The 16,693-nt window shown below is 29.8% G+C and overlaps 1 protein-coding gene across 1 annotated transcript; it reads left to right on the plus strand.

The window, feature by feature from the left end:
• Positions 1-10,379: 10,379 nt before the first annotated feature.
• On the plus strand, positions 10,380-13,751 carry LOC18101157 (metal transporter Nramp3). Its single transcript, XM_006380609.3, has 4 exons — positions 10,380-11,072; positions 11,678-11,814; positions 11,944-12,596; positions 13,360-13,751. Exons 1-4 carry the CDS (start codon positions 10,555-10,557, stop codon positions 13,567-13,569), a joined length of 1,518 nt encoding a protein of 505 aa, XP_006380671.2. The 5' UTR covers positions 10,380-10,554; the 3' UTR covers positions 13,570-13,751.
• Positions 13,752-16,693: the final 2,942 nt, after the last annotated feature.

Below are 16,693 nucleotides of genomic sequence, written 5' to 3' on the forward strand. Positions count from 1 at the left end.
ACAATCTCTTTGAACCGAGCATATAAACACTAAATTATCTTTTATATTATTTTTAGAAGTTTAATTTTTTTTAGTTTCCTTATTAATCCCTAATCTTTATTTTAGTTTCTTGTTAGAAGAATTGGAATAATTTCTCTTGGGTTCGACCTAGATTTCACTATCGTGTTACAAAAATCAACTCCTTAAAAAGTGAGAAAAGTCAGAATTATTTTTTTGTGGTTTCGACAGCTGTCGCACGTCTGCAGAGTCGCAGCGATCGTCCACTCTCAGGTTTTGTTATCCTGGAAAAATCAGGAAAATAGGGGAGAAAAGGATTCCTTGTCTTTTGTTAGTGTATGGACGGAATGGAAGTCGCCACCTAGTATTTTGGTCACTAAAAGCCCTAACTTGTCTTAGAAATCGAGTACGGGGACTGGTTGCGTAAAGGGAAAGTATTAATACCCCAAATACGCCCTACCTAAGATAAGTTGTATTGTTTGATTGTCTGATAAAATTTAAGGCATTTTTGTATTTTATATTTGTTGATCTGTCTATGGTTCGAGAAAAGCTCTTCTTAGTGAGGAGATTCTGATCTTGTAGGGTAAAACCTAACCGTTCTAATGTCAACAAAAGAATTACATTTTTTTATCGGAAATATGTTTTGCGTATAAATTCATAATCTCAAATACTAAAAGAAAACAAAATATTTTTTAGGTATTTTTGAAATATTGACCTAGTTCTCATGGCTTTAATAAAATGGTTATTAAAGCCAAAATGCATGCTAACACATATTTTTGAATTTTTGTTGAATGCAAATATGATTTTTTTTTTTTTGAGATACTTAGTCTTATGCAAGAAAACAAGACATCTTTTTTGTTTTTTTTGTGCAATTTTTGCAATGTTTTGACGAAAACCGGGTATTTTAATACCGGATTTGTATCTTTAAAGTATAAAAATACAGATCGATATTAATATAAAAAAATGGTAGGAAAACTTGTGATAAAATCACATATTTTAAAAAAATAGTTTTTGAAATTTTTTGGAATTTTTTGATTTTTTAATTTAAAAAAAATATTATATAATATAATTATTGGGTTTGGGCCCAGCCCAATCCTGTGGGCTGAGTCCACCATAGTTGGGCCCAAATTCAGGGCAAAGACTGGCCTAGAGAGGAACTAGGTCCAGACCGGACCCATAAGAGAGTTGGGTCGCGCCTGGACCCAAAATGAATAGGGTCCAAACCGTCCCCAACAAAAAATGAGTTGCATGTCCGAACCCAAAATTAATTGGGTCCAGACGGGCCCCAAAGAAAAGTTGGGTTGAGACAGGCCCCAAAACACATGCTAGGTTGAGACTCGACCCAAATAAATTGGGCCGAGATCGTCCCAAAACAAAAACTGGGCCAAGACTTGACCCAAATAAACTAGGCCGAAACTCAACCCAAAACCACAAGTTGGGCCAATACTCGACCCAAACAAAACTAGGTCGCGATCAGCCCAACTATTTGTGCTGCATGCAAAATGAATTATCATTTTGCATGCAGCAACCTCGCTGCAAGCGAGGAAGAAGTGGGGTGACGATGAGAGAAGGTTACCTGGCGTAGACGGCGGTGCAGCTCGCGACGATGTTATGGTTTGCGGAGGTTGCTGCTGGTTCTAGGTGGTGATTCTGCCCTTTCTCTATACAGACACCAGCCTCTGTTTTTTTCTATTGTTCTGTTTTCTTTCTCTCTCTCATTTATGTCTTTTGTTTCTGTTTTTTCCTCTCTGTTTCTTTTTTTTTTTTCCATGTTTCTTTCTTTCTTCTTCCCTTCTTTGTTTTTTTTTGTTTGTTTCTTTGTTTGTCTCTGTTTTCAACTATCTTATTCCTTCTCCCAAAATCTTCCCCCCTCTCTGTTCATCTCAAAATGCTCCCCCCTCATTATCTGTCGTTCGTCCCCCTAAAAACTCATCATTTGTTCCTCCAGATTTTTCTCCCCTCTTTGCTCGACCTGTTGAGCGGGGTATTTATAGAACAGGGGAAACGGGAGCTACCCTACCTCTATCCAATCATGGAGACAGGGAAGGATGGCTGGGGCGGCCTCTGTACAGTCGCCTCAGCCGCCCGCATGGTATGGCTTCCCTGTCCAATCTTCATCATGGTGGCAAGTAAGGGGTGTGGGTTGTGTTAGAGTTTGGGCAAGTGGGGAGAAAGAGAGTGGCGTTGCAGGGGAGAGAAACTTCTTATCCCCCTGCCTCTGCGTGTCCAGGGAAAGAAGAAGAATAGTGTCGTTCAAAACGACACTGTTTTGGTTTTTTTTTTTTAATGCATGCACAGTGAATAAAACGCATTTGAGAAATAACCCAAAAAAGGGTTATGACAATAGAGACCACCCACTCAGTTTTACTCTTATTCATACAAGTTATTATAATGTAGGATCATGATACAGTGATGGAATATTGTTGTATACATGCCATGTGTCATGTCTTTATTACACTTTAGTTATTGAACTGTAGATTTTTCGCATGTATCTTGAAAATTCAGTGTAAATTGTGATGAATCAAAAGCAAAGTCTAAAATATTTGAATTATAAAATTCTTTTTCTAACTTGCTTAGCCAATGAAGCTTTCTAGGAATATTTTCAACACTAGCTTTCCTTTAAACTTTTCTCTTCAATTTATCTTATTAACATATCCAATATATATTGCAATATTTCTAACACTATAGTTCTATGTTTAGGTAATCTAAAGGATTTGTTAAAATTATTTTTAAAATATTATATAAATACTTCTAAGTATTCAATTATGCTATAAAACTCTTCTTTATTTCTTTTTTTCTTTTTACTAGTTTCATATGATGCTCTTTGGTAAGATTTTATTTTCATAGATAATGAATGTCTAAAAGTTTCATGTTTTGTTTAGATATAATAAACTAGCATGCATCAAAATAGTAATTAAAACTTTATATGTAAAGGTCCACATTGTCTTTTATAGTCATACTGAATTACATAACATCTTACCTTAGTGAATACCAAGAGGTTGTCACTTTTGGTTTGAATTATTTTTCAATGACGTTTTATGCCTTAGGCCTTTTTATAATGTTTTAGTAATTAATGGTGTTTCAATGCTACCTATCTCGACTCTTCATGGATAGTTTTTCAAAATTGAAAAAACAATCTTTATATATGAATATAAAATTACAAGGTTTGATACATGTTAAAAATCTATCAATGACACCAAATTTTCAGGATGCGCTATATATGTGAACGTTAGTTAAAGATGCTTAAAAGAAATAAAACTTGAATACATAAGAGACTGTTTGGAACCAATTCTCTACTGTATTTGAATTCAATTATAGTATTCAATTTGAATTCAACTGAAAATTAAATTGAATTCAGATGTTTAAAAAAGATAGAATTCAATTTATTTTATTTTTTATATTACCCTCACCCTCATCTTATTATTTCAAAGATCTAAAAAACAAAAGATGGGTAGATAGGTATTTTAAGAAAGCTAATTTTTAACATTAATTTCTCATATTTATGTAGCAAATCAAAGGGGTTGACCTCTTATTTACTTTTGTATCATTTTTAGAAATTAAATTTCATTTGAAATTCAATTCTTGACACTCACAATAGTTTCAAACATGAAATTCTATCCAAACTTATAAATTAAATTCAATTTAAAGGGTTCCAAATACACAAATAAAATCAAGTTAAGAGTTTCACACTCGTTGATTTGTGAGGTTGCTGCTTGTCTCTACTCAAGATTTAGTTTATGATTATAGTTTCTTCTTAGTAGAAGAAAGAAAAAAAATTAACATGGAGTACATTAATCAAAGATCCAACAATCAATTAACAAAATTGATCTAAATATTGTACTGTTTAGAAAAAAAATCTTCATCAAAAGATTTGAAAAATAATAAATTTCTTATCTCTCTCTTGTTTACTTGGACTTGAAAACAAATCCAATAGTCAATATCTTCTACTAAATAAAGTTTTTTTTATCATTTTTTTTTGGTAATTCATTTATTACAGAGTCGTTAAATTAACAAAGAAACTAAAATATTTGAGATGTTTGTTAGTTAAGCATCGTAGCCTCTCTCCCCTTTCATTGTGTTAATCCATGGAGCAAAATTTAGGCAAGTTATGTTATGATATGACACCTCAATTTTAAAGTTTTTACATATTTTGTCATTGTAGTTTTAAAAATTTATATTTCCCTAAATCTTATTTTTATTACATTTTAGTTCCTGAATATTAAAAAATAAGAGAGAAACGTACTAAAATATATATTTATAAAAAAATTTTAATCAATCACATTTGAACTATAAAAAAAAAAATCTAATCCTAATATGTTTTTTATGAAAAGAGAGTTCAACGGACATGATTTTATCTTTAATCATATTACAAAAATTAAATCTAGATTTAGAAATATTTTTTTTATTCAATTTTATTTCGAGTTATTAGATCAATCACAAGCTATTTTAAGGTTTAAAATGAGTTTCGTTTTTGTGGTGTTTTTAAATTAAAATTATTTGGATTTTCACATACTAAATCATCCCGACATTTTTTTTCTTTTTTCTTTTTTGCCACCAAGGGTGCCCAAAATTTGTTTCAATGGGCGACACATAATTTTCACGGGTGGAAGATGTGTCGTCACATATGTTAAAAAACTATAGCTAGGCTGACTTCAGTTTAAATAAAAATAAATAAAAAATGGGCGCTCCTAGGTTCGTTTAAGAGGTCAAATGCACAAGTCTGATGACACATTGCCCTACAGCACCTTGTCTTTTTTAGATCTTGCAACTTTTTATTTATTTATTTATTTAATTTTATAATGAAATTATCTTTAAATGAAATTATTAATCATGATAGTGGTATATCAAAACATTTGTTCATAAATATTCAATAAAAATAAAATATATATATTTTATAATTTTTTATATCACTTTCTCAAATTAATTATTATTTTTTATTTTGCTTTTGAAAATATTCAAAACGTTATTTTGGTTTGTTAAGAGATCATGATAAGTTTTTATTTAAAAAATTATATTTTTGATAAAAAAAAATATATATATTTTTATCAAAATAAAAAAGAAACAAATGAATAAAAGAAAAGGGGGACTCCTGACTAAAAAAATATAATTTTTCTACTGAGTTTATACCATTTGAATTTTGACAATTATTTAACAATATTTATTAACAATAATTTTAAGAATATTTTTCTTACCCAAGAATTTTAAGCTTTTAAATTTTTAACAATATTTATTTTTATAATTATAAAATTAAATAAGTTTTTTGGAATGGATCCGCGCGTTGATTAATAATAATAATAAAAAAAAAAAAAAAAAAAAAAAAAAAAAAAAAACAACGTTGAACTGGAACAACGGAGATTGAAAGAACAACGGCGGTCTCTTCTCTTGCACCGAACTAAGTAAAGCAAAGTTAAATGCCATGCCATGCCATGCCATGCCTGCTCAAGAAAAGAACCGGACAGAATATATTTTTTTTTATTCTAGCACTACTTTTGTCGTCAAAGGGACACGCAATGCCTCGTGCAAATCACGACCAAATCGTCAGTTCACTCGTTGCCCCCACAGAAAGGCACAATCAGATTCGTCTTTCCTCGTGCTTATCTTATAGTTGTTGCCACGTCGTCTTGCCACTTTGCTTCAATTCTGATCCCTTTCAGTACAATGACAGAAATGGACAGACAGTGGACTCCAAAGTTGGTTCCACTGTACTTTAATCCGGGTTAATTAGCCTTGAAGTTATTTAGATATTCATTTTTTTTTCAAAAATATTTTAAAAAAAATTTAAAATTTTATTTTATTTTAAAATAATATTTTTTTGGTATTTTTAAATCATACACTAATATTAAAAATAATTTTTTAAAAATAAAAAATATTATTATAATATATTTTTTAATGAAAAGTATTTTGTAAAGTAACCACATTCTCAAACATGTTCATATTCTATTCTTTTGTGTTTTAAAAATATTTTAAAAAAATTAAATTTATTATTTTTTAAAATTAATTTTTTTATATTTTTATAATAAGTTAATGTTAAAAATAAATTTTTAAAAATAAAAAAATATTATTTCAATACATTTAAAAATAAATACTTTAAAAAAACATTTTTTACTGCAATATTAAATACACCCCGAATATCCCGTGGACGTTGGTTCCGTATGCTTCTCATGTTATTGTTTATGGTTGTAAGTTTTTTTTAAAAAAATAATAATATCAGTTTGGCTGTGTATATATATATCAACTAAAACTAGTTTGAGAATGATTTTGATTTAATATATAAAAGTGCTTTTCTTAAATCACAATAACGGTTAAAATATATATATATATATATATATATATATATATATATATATATATATATATATAAAAGAATTACGATGGCTGATAAAAGAGTTTCGGATGATAAGTCTAGCCTGATGTGTCAAGCTACAAAAAGGGTGGGGAATTGACGAACTAAGGACAAGAACTGAATGAACCTCAAAGAGTTTCGGATGTTTGGTTTTCATCGGAAGGTTCCTCCTTTTACTTCTTCTAATCAAATCTAAAATAGTATTCTTTCGTAATAGTGTATAACGTGACAAAATATAATCAATCAATCAATTGAATAATAAGACAGGTATTTATAACTTGTTTGGAAGTGTGATTATGGTTGTTTTTTAAAGTATTTTTCGTACTAAAATATATCAAAATAATTTTTTTATTTTTTAAAAATTATTTTTAAGATCAACATATCAAAATGATCTAAAACATAAAAAAAAATATTATTTTTTAATAAAAAAATATTATTTTTATAAAACATAGTTCAGAAAGATGCTTTAAAATCATAAAAATTTGGATAAGTGATTTATTTAATTTAACCTTTACATGCTTATAAAACTATTGATTTAAAATTGATTATACTTTTTATCAAAGTTATTCTTTTGTCAATTATTGCTTTCCAAAAAATTAAAAAAAAATCGCTGAAATGAGAAATACAACCATGCTTATGTTCTTCTAGTGTTACTTGCTTACGATTTTTTATTATTGTTGTTATTGTAAAATCAATAACCTATTCATTTCTCTATTTTTTTTTTTCTTACAAGAAAATTGTACTTACCACAAAAACTTGTTTGGATAATAATAAGAAAGGCACTAATTGTAAGTGAACCTTTTTATAGAACACCGAAAATCATCAAAGCCGCGTATGATGTATTTAGATAACACATACCTATTTTATAATTTTCATAAAGAAAAAAAAACAAGATTTTTATCTTTATTCTTGCATGATTCATAATATTATTATTAAATTTGGTTCAGTAGTTTAATTTTAAAATTTTCCGACTTAGACTTTGTTTATTCCAAGTTTAAAATTAAACTGTGTGGAAATTACATTGTCGTGACTTAGTCGACTTCATAGGTCTCAAGGCAAGTTAGATGACCGATAAAAAATATGGTTTAACTTTAAAAAGAATCCAAGATGTCGTTTTATTTTAATATTGAAACGATAACATATTGGATTGACACAGATTTTATAGCTTAAACTGTCAAATTTACGATCTGGTTTATAAATTAAATTGAGTTTAAAAACTTTTATTTTTTTTTAACTATTTTTGCTTTACTATACAATAAAAAAATAGATACTTGTTAAATTAAACACAAACTAAATATTGAGATATTTGTTTAAAATTGTGATAATTTTATAGAAAATAAATTACAACAATATATAAAGATTAATTCAAAATCAATATTTATTAAAGAAAGAAAGAAAAAGATAAAAATGAATATAAAAAAGGGGAAATAAAAAAAAATCACCTCTTTCAGTAAAGGAGGTGAGCTGGCACCTAAGCGATATCTTTTAGTTCTTTCCAGCATAACATGAATGGAATCTTTTTCATTTTACGAAGGTGGTGGAATTCGGGTCAGTTTATAGCTAGAAACACTTTCTATCCGTACTATCTTTCATCAATCCTTGTATTTTAACTTTTAGAACGACACCCTCTCACAAGCTGAATTATTAGTTACTCACACAAGCGAAGTGTTTTATATTTTATGGTAATTGTTTTTTGAAAATAATTTTTATTTAAAAATATATTAAAATAATATTTTTTTTATTTTTTAAAACTTGAAACATATAACTCATCTTAATATCAAGGTATTAATATATAATTTATATTATTTTTTCTCGTAATTATTAAATTTTTTTAATTTAAATTAAAATTTTAAATAATACTCATCAAAATCAAAATAACTAGTTTATTAATGTCATTTTATTCTCAATATTAATCCTTTTAAATTTCAATAGAATTACTTAACTTATTAGATTAATTAATAACTATGATAATTATCAATAAAAATAATTAGTTGTAATTAAATTAAAACTCAATAAGATTTTGTAGTCAATTTAAATTTCAATACTTAACTTAGCAAGTTAAGTAATAATTATAAATAAGATTTTGGGAATAAAATAACGTTAAGAAATAAATTGTTTTGATAGCTAAAAAGTTTTGAAAACAAATAATTACGGAGAGCTGATTTAAAAATATACAAATATTAAGAAGAAAAACATATAAAATAATTTTTTTATCTAGTACATCATTAATGTGTGAGGAAATAATTTTTTTTTTTTAATTTATAAATCATTAACATGTAAAGAAACATTTTTGTTTAGGAAAGGTAAGGATGAGAAGGGGGTCATATTTATTTGATACATCATTAATTTTAAAAACATTACTACAATGCTTTTTGGAAAACATTATTTTAAAAAAATAATTCAAAATTATCTAAAAATATTTTTTTAAAAAAATTACTACAATGCTTTATTAAATTCTAATGTATTTTAAAAAGTACTTTCTAATGTAGAGCAAATACGTGATAAAAAAAACAGTGCAAATTTAACAATACAAGATAAATAAGAAATGATGATATTTTTGGTGTACAAACTTTTAATTTTTTTTTCTATTTAAGTGTATCAATGTTTATTTATGCTATTTGAGTATGTGAACTTTTAAATGTTTTTAATCAATTATTTCTATTAGATTCCGTCAAATGCATATTGACATGTTAGTATCTACATATACGCCAAGTATTTATAAACATTGTATTTTATTTCTAATTGAGTGTACATAATTTTTTTTTCCTATTTGGGTGCGGTGCTATATTTTCAAATTCGAATTTTAAAAGCTAACAAATGTCCACTTCAAAAATCTTATGCCGACCATATTCCTCTTATTTTTAATTTCTTGAAAAAAATCAATTTTAATTCAAAATTTTATATTTTTTTAATTCTTGATTTAAGAGAGAAGCGAGAAAGTCGCTGGATTCTAGTAATAAAGAGAAAAAAATAATGTTGATATCAATTTCGACCACTAAAATAATCAATTTTTATGTCAAATAGTTCAATATAATGAGAGAAGTTCTACATAAATGTGTGTGTGCTTTTTTTTATCTTGAAAGTGACTAAAAAAATAGATTTGAGCTCAAGAAGATTTTCTTTTATTTCTAGTTGATTTTAAGTTTTGAGGTGGTTTTTTTAAGGTCATGAATTGATTTAATAAGGTTTGTAGGGTATTTTTAGGTGTTTAGAGTAAAAAAAACAGGTTGAAAAATGGATTTTTGGGTTAAAAAAACCTTTAATCCTAATGTTTTAGCCATCATAGTGCTCATAATTTGGGTAAAATTAAACGACGTGTCAATATTTTTTTTTAAAAAAACATTAGGGGTGCCATCTATTAGCAAGAAAAATTAAAAGTTTAAGCGTGCATGCCCTTACAAAATGTGTCAGGCACCACTAAGTCTTGGCTTGACCTATCAACACTTAATATTCATTATCTTTTATTTTGTTTGTTTAGAATCTTTTAAATAATAATTATTTTTTATGTATTTAATTTTTTGAACCAAATTATTCTAATTCATTTATAATTTATTCTTTTTTATATTTTATATAAATAGATGATATTTATTTTTTTGATAATATTTCTAATATGTATAATTATATATAATATTTTTTTCTTTTATCTTATCCAATCAATTTCATATGTTTATTTTTATTATCATTTTATTAAATAAATTTTTTTTTAATAAATAAAATTATTAAATAAAGTTGGGTTAAAAACTTGTATTGTGAGGTAAAATATATTTATCTATATATATTTTGATTTTTATTTATTTATCATTAATAACTATTATTTTATTTATTAATACAAATAATTTTTTATTTATTTAATTACATGTACATATAAAATTTTAATTTATATTTAAAAAAAATTATATAAAAACCGGAAAAACCAGTATATATAATTGTTTTTATTTTTATTTTTAGCGGCCGAGCATGGCCAAACACCCACTGAATGACGTTAACACCCCTAAAACCATTCCTAGTTGCGCTAACATGCTGTTCCACGTTTCACACTCCAATTCGTTTTTCTCTGATTAAAAATAAAAAGGAATAAAAGTGGAAGAGAGAGAGGAAAGGACCGGTAGCTTTAGATATCTCTCTCAGTTTATCCTCCATCTTAAAAGAACAGACACCAGCCATCTTGAAACACAGACATTAACAGTAGACTTCTTGTTGTAAGTAACAGAATCATGCCTGTAGAAGAAAACTACCAACCTTTATTGCAAGAAGAAGAAGAAAGAGCTTATGATTCTGATGAGAAAGTGCTCATAATTGGGGTTGATTCTGACACGGAAAGCGGTGGCTCAACGGTGTTGCCACCGTTTTCATGGAAAAAGTTATGGTTGTTTACTGGTCCTGGGTTTTTAATGTCCATTGCGTTTTTGGATCCTGGGAATTTGGAAGGGGATCTTCAGGCTGGTGCAATCGCAGGCTACTCTTTGCTTTGGCTTCTTTTATGGGCTACTGCTATGGGGTTGTTGGTGCAGTTGCTTTCAGCGAGGCTTGGAGTGGCTACAGGGAGGCATTTAGCTGAGCTGTGTAGAGAAGAGTATCCAACCTGGGCTTCAATGGTTTTGTGGATTATGGCTGAGTTGGCTTTGATTGGTGCTGATATACAAGAGGTTATTGGAAGTGCTATTGCTATTAAGATCTTGAGTAATGGGTTTGTGCCTTTGTGGGCTGGTGTTACTATTACTGCTTGTGATTGGTAATTCCTTGTTTTGAATACCATTTTGTTTGGATTGGTTGGTTTTGGCTCTTTTTTTTTGTGTTGTTTTGGGTTTAAGTTGATGGTGTTTTGAGGGGATTTTGTTTATCAAGCTGAGGACGTTTGATTTAGAGTTTCTAATTCTTTTTGGATCTTTTGGTTTTTGAATACAAGATTTTTTCCATTTTTAAGATTGTAAGGCTTTATTCTATTGTGTTGTCTTTTAGTAATTGTTTCTCGGTTTTCGGATTTTTGTCTGTTGAATTTTTTTGGGCCTTTTAATTTGAAGGCTTCAACTTTTCAAGTACTTTATCTGTGATTTTACATGAATTATGTTGTTGTTGGAGAATAAGTAAATCAGGTAAGCTATCAGTAAATTAAAAGGATAAGTAATTAATCAATTACTGTTGTCGCCCGGAGTTGGATATATGTAAATTACTGCACAGAAGCCATAAATTATCGATCTTTTGTTTGTTTCCTGGAAACTGGAGAGACTTTCCCTCCTGTTTTCAGTTCTGTAGCAATCAAACAGAGTATACGTTAATTTTCTTGTAGAAAAGTATAGTTCATTGTGGTGATGCTATTCATTTCTTGTGTCAATACAGCTTCATCTTCCTATTTCTAGAGAACTACGGTGTGAGAAAATTGGAGGCTGTATTTGCGGTCCTTATTGGAATAATGGCAGTTACATTTGGATGGATGTTTGCAGATGCAAAACCCAGTGCCTCCGAACTTTTTCTGGGTGAGTAATGTCATGCTTAACTTAAGATTTCAATTTAAGATTCCAGTTTCCTTGGTTTCTTTCCATTTGTCTGACTGTAATGCTACCTTGTATCTTGGAGAGAGTTAATTGGATTCTCTGTTGGTGTAGGTATCTTAATTCCAAAACTTAGCTCCAGAACAATACAACAGGCTGTTGGAGTTGTGGGTTGCATTATCATGCCTCACAATGTGTTCTTGCATTCTGCTCTTGTACAGTCAAGGGAGATCGACCACAATAAGAAAGACCGGGTTCAAGAAGCTCTCAGATACTACTCCATAGAGTCAACCACTGCCCTTGTAATATCGTTCGTAATCAATTTGTTTGTGACGACTGTTTTTGCTAAAGGTTTCTACGGGACAGAACTAGCCAATAGTATTGGCCTTGTAAATGCAGGGCAATATCTTCAAGACAAATACGGGGGTGGATTTTTCCCAATTTTATACATCTGGGGTATTGGATTATTAGCAGCTGGCCAAAGCAGCACCATTACTGGCACTTATGCAGGACAGTTTATCATGGGAGGTTTCCTGAACTTGAGGTTAAAGAAATGGCTTAGGGCATTGATCACTCGAAGCTGTGCTATCATCCCAACTATGATTGTTGCACTTGTTTTTGATACCTCCGAAGACTCACTAGATGTTCTGAATGAATGGCTAAATGTGCTGCAGTCAATACAGATTCCTTTTGCACTCATCCCTCTTCTCTGCTTAGTATCCAAGGAGCAAATCATGGGCACTTTCAAAATCGGCCCCATTCTTAAGGTATGTTGACTAGTCTGTTTTTCTGCGGTATTTGTCTTGAAGCTCAAGATAGCCCTTTAAATTGGTGTCAGTTGACTAAATCAAGGAACCAATTGCCTTTTTCAATTCTTTGGAATCTCCATATAACCAAATCTCTCAACTTGTGTCGTTCTTCAATACTCCAATGCATCATAAAGTCAAAATCATGTGACATTCTGTTAATGTGTAAACATGTCTGAAATTATGCATGTGATGGATGAATCTTGGGTAAAAAATTGAATTATTACAAGATTTTTACATGTAGCTGATCTAGCTTTATTGTAAGTGAAAAGATGCAGATAGTCATGGGTGAAGGTGTTAAGTGACACCTCTATGAGGGAAACTAGTTTCATGCATGCCTAGAACTGAGAATCATATGGGTGATTGGATTAATTTTTGTCATTTGCTAATGAGGGTATTCTGTATCCGGGACCTTTTGCCCCAAACATCATCTAGATGCATGCAACTCACATGAAGTGTGGCATCAACCATGTTACACGCAGTGACATGTATTAGTGATCATTTCTTGTTGACTATATCATGAAATGGTTCGTTCATGGGGATCTGTTTAAGGATGCTGAGAATGAAAAAATATGGGACTGTACCTTCATTTATGCCAGACACATGGGAATCATATGCTGCTGTTAAGTTGCTGTTCTTGTTACTGGGGGGTCTGTTTTATGTAACCTAATTTATTATTACAAGGAAGTGATGCATTGTTCGAACCTTCTTTTGCCCTTTGCAGATGGTAGCTTGGCTTGTGGCTGCCCTGGTGATGGTAATCAATGGTTACCTTTTGCTCGACTTTTTCTTCAATGAAGTGACCGGAGTAGCGTTTACCACTGTAGTATGCGGTTTTACAGGTGCATATGTTGCGTTTATAATTTATCTCATTTCCAGGGGCTTTACATGTTTCTCCCGGTGCTGTCCATCTAAACAGATAGAAGTAGAGTGATCAAACTTTGACAGCAAGATATTTTAAGCATTCAGTTCCAGTTGCCAGCAATATATCAGATGGCAGTCAAATTTGATTTGCAGAGGAATAACTTCAGCTGTTTATGCACAGAGTTATTTCTTGAGCATCTTTCCAGGCTTGCCTGTGTACAAAATATAATTAAAGCCGCGTATTGTGTTTCAGTGCTGTTGGGGAAGAAAAAAAACAGAAACACAGAAACAAAGAAAAGAATTGTTTCTGCATTATAGATCTTGCCCATTATTTCTGTCCGATACAGAGGACTTGAAACACATGGACGCAAACAGAGAACGCTTTCTAAACTTAACGCGGGGGATACCCTTTCATAGCTGTATCGCTGTAATTCAATCTGTAGTCGAACCAGATCAGCTTAAAATTACCATGTAATTGTTAACACTAAAAAACAAAATAGTCATGGCTCAACAAAATCGTAACTTGTGTTGTTACCTCCGAGCATATTTTCGAAAATAAAAAAAAATGATTTTTTGATGCAATTTGGTCAATTTCTAGCTATTTTATAAATTTGGATTATTTTGCTTCTATTGATAATTTTTTTTTAAAATCAAAGTATTGAAATTGAAATTAAAAAAAAGAAGAAACAAGAATGAAATAAAATAAATAATGAGTGGAATGATAATCAAGAAGGAGAGAAGACAAAATAAACATGAAGTATCGACCCGCTTTCCAAGTAACTAAAAGATAAAGGGATAATAAAAAGAAAAAAAACAGAAGAAAAAAAAGTGCGCAACTCTCTCTTTCCTCATTCTCATCTCTCACAATTTTCAATCACCCCAACCAGATGCCTTTACACTAAATGACAGTGACCATTGCAACCCCTCTCTCCTCCACACCAACTAAAAAAGTCCATCTCTCCTCTTCTCTGCCCAACCACTTCTCTTATCTCTCGGTAACAACGACATGCACTATAAACCACGACAACGACAATGGTGGCAGCCAAACACCCATGAAGAGGGAGAAAACCATTAAGAAGAGATAATTTGGACCTTTCCTAGGTTTGAAATCCTCCCCTAGGTGGTGGCGGTGAGATTCACTGTCAGTATAGAAAATAAAAAATAAAATAAGGAGACGTATCCAGATAGTTATCCAGATTAAGTTAGGTGTAAATAAAAAAACTGAAAAATCGATTAAACCGAGAAAACTGAAAAAATCAAATCTGAAAAAAAACCGATTAGAATTAAAAAAACCGACTAGAATTTTAAAAAAACCGATCGGTTCGGTTTTGGTTTTATAAGTCTAAAATCGAAAAAACCGAACCGAACCCAAACAAAAAAAACCGGAAAAAACCGAGCCAAAACCAAGCCAAACCGGTTTGAACCGGTTTTTCTTCTAAAAAAGAAACAGAACCGAAACTGGTCGGTTTGAACCTGTTTCGATTGTTTTTTTTTATAATTTTGGTTTGGTTATTTTTTTTTTATAAAAACTGAATCGAACCGAAAATGATCACCCCTAATGCAGGCCTACCTTTACCGGAGGTGAATCCACGTGCCATATCCACATCCACCCGACAACGTGTGCAAACCGTGCAGCATCACAATTCTAGCCGGTTTCCAGCATATTCCAGGGGTAAAAAAAGACTTTTCCTTGCTTATTTTATTCTTATAATATTTTTTTTATATTTTCATAAAAAAATATTTGAATTGTTGGGGTTTATATTATTGTGTGAAAATCCTGAAGGTACGAAGCTGTCAAAGAATTATTTTTCAATGTAAAATAAGGTTGAAATCAATTTCTGGTAATGAGGTTGGGAGAATAGGTTGCAATAGGTTTATTCGAGATGTAAATGTTAGATCTCAGTGTAAGTTTTATATTGTTTTTAACTTGTTATGTTGTGTGTTAATACGTAATGTTATTGTGTATTAATGATTTTATTATTCATAAACCTACATAGGTTAAATGAATTGTCATTAGATGCTGTTTTAAAGCGTTAATTGGTGGGTAATGAAATTACTTAAAACATTACATTATTATACTTAAAATGTCTTCGAGATATTTTTCCCTATGATGGTGTGTATTAATGGTATTATTATTCATAAACCCACAGAGAATAAATAAACCATCATTAAGCAATGTCCTCGTGTGTTGATTGTTAGGTAATAAAATCGATTAATATATTAAATTATTGTATTTAAATTAATTTTTTCCTCTCAATGTTATTGTGTATTAATAGTTTTATTATTCACAAATCCACAAAGAATAAATGAACTATTACTAGGCATTGTCCTAGAGTGTTGACTGATGAGTAATGAAATTGTTTAATACATTACATCATTGTATTTAAAATGTCTTCAAAATAATCTTTCTTACAAGTTTTCATGTATTAATAATTTTATTATTCACAAATCCATATGAGATAAATGAATTGTTACTAGGCGTTGTCCTTGAATGTTGATTGATAAATAATAAAATTATTTAATATATGACTTTATTGTATTAAAAATATCACATATTTCCTCACAACTTTATAACTTTACGATGTGTTAATTATTTTTTATTATTTACAAGCCATCCCAAGATAAATGAACCATTTATAGGTTTTTTTTCTTGGAGATTGTTGCCTAATGAATAATGAAAGCAATTAATACGCGACTCTTTATTTTTCAAATAATAATAATAATAATAATAATAATAATAAAAGTATTTCTTCTTTTCTTTTAAGAATATAGACATATGGGTTTGAGGGTGGCCTCAACAATACTCTTTCGAGCTACTATTCCAACTATCTAGCTGATTGCCATCAAGAAGCAAAGTCACAAACGGTAACAACATTGCCTCTTTTTTTAGATTTATAATTTTAAATATTTGTAAAACCGTTATTTTTTATTGTAAATATTAGTTGTGAGTATTCATTTTTTATTTTTATTTTTATTTTCTATGTTGGTGTTGATGTGTTTGAATTTATTCTTGTATTCTAGTTTTTAGGATACCCTTATTTGATGTTGTGTATTGTTATGTGCACGACATTGAGTGGCAGATCTGTCTCTTGAATGTGTTAAAAAGGGGTTTTGGGTTTAATCATAAAATTATGATTGTGAAGTCAAGAGTCGTCATCTAATATTATAGTTACTAGAAAACCTAATTGTCTGCA

The sequence above is a fragment of the Populus trichocarpa genome, chromosome 7, assembly GCF_000002775.5.
Source record: "Populus trichocarpa isolate Nisqually-1 chromosome 7, P.trichocarpa_v4.1, whole genome shotgun sequence".
Lineage (NCBI taxonomy): Eukaryota > Viridiplantae > Streptophyta > Magnoliopsida > Malpighiales > Salicaceae > Populus > Populus trichocarpa.

What these genes read in the sequence shown, in the direction of transcription:
- LOC18101157 (XM_006380609.3), top strand. Translation starts at nt 10,555, where the DNA reads ATGCCTGTAGAAGAAAACTACCAACCTTTATTGCAAGAAGAAGAAGAA. An exon ending in ACTATTACTGCTTGTGATTG is followed by an intron (nt 11,073 to 11,677) that starts GTAATTCCTTGT and finishes GTGTCAATACAG; the next exon opens with CTTCATCTTCCTATTTCTAG. An exon ending in AAATCGGCCCCATTCTTAAG is followed by an intron (nt 12,597 to 13,359) that starts GTATGTTGACTA and finishes TGCCCTTTGCAG; the next exon opens with ATGGTAGCTTGGCTTGTGGC.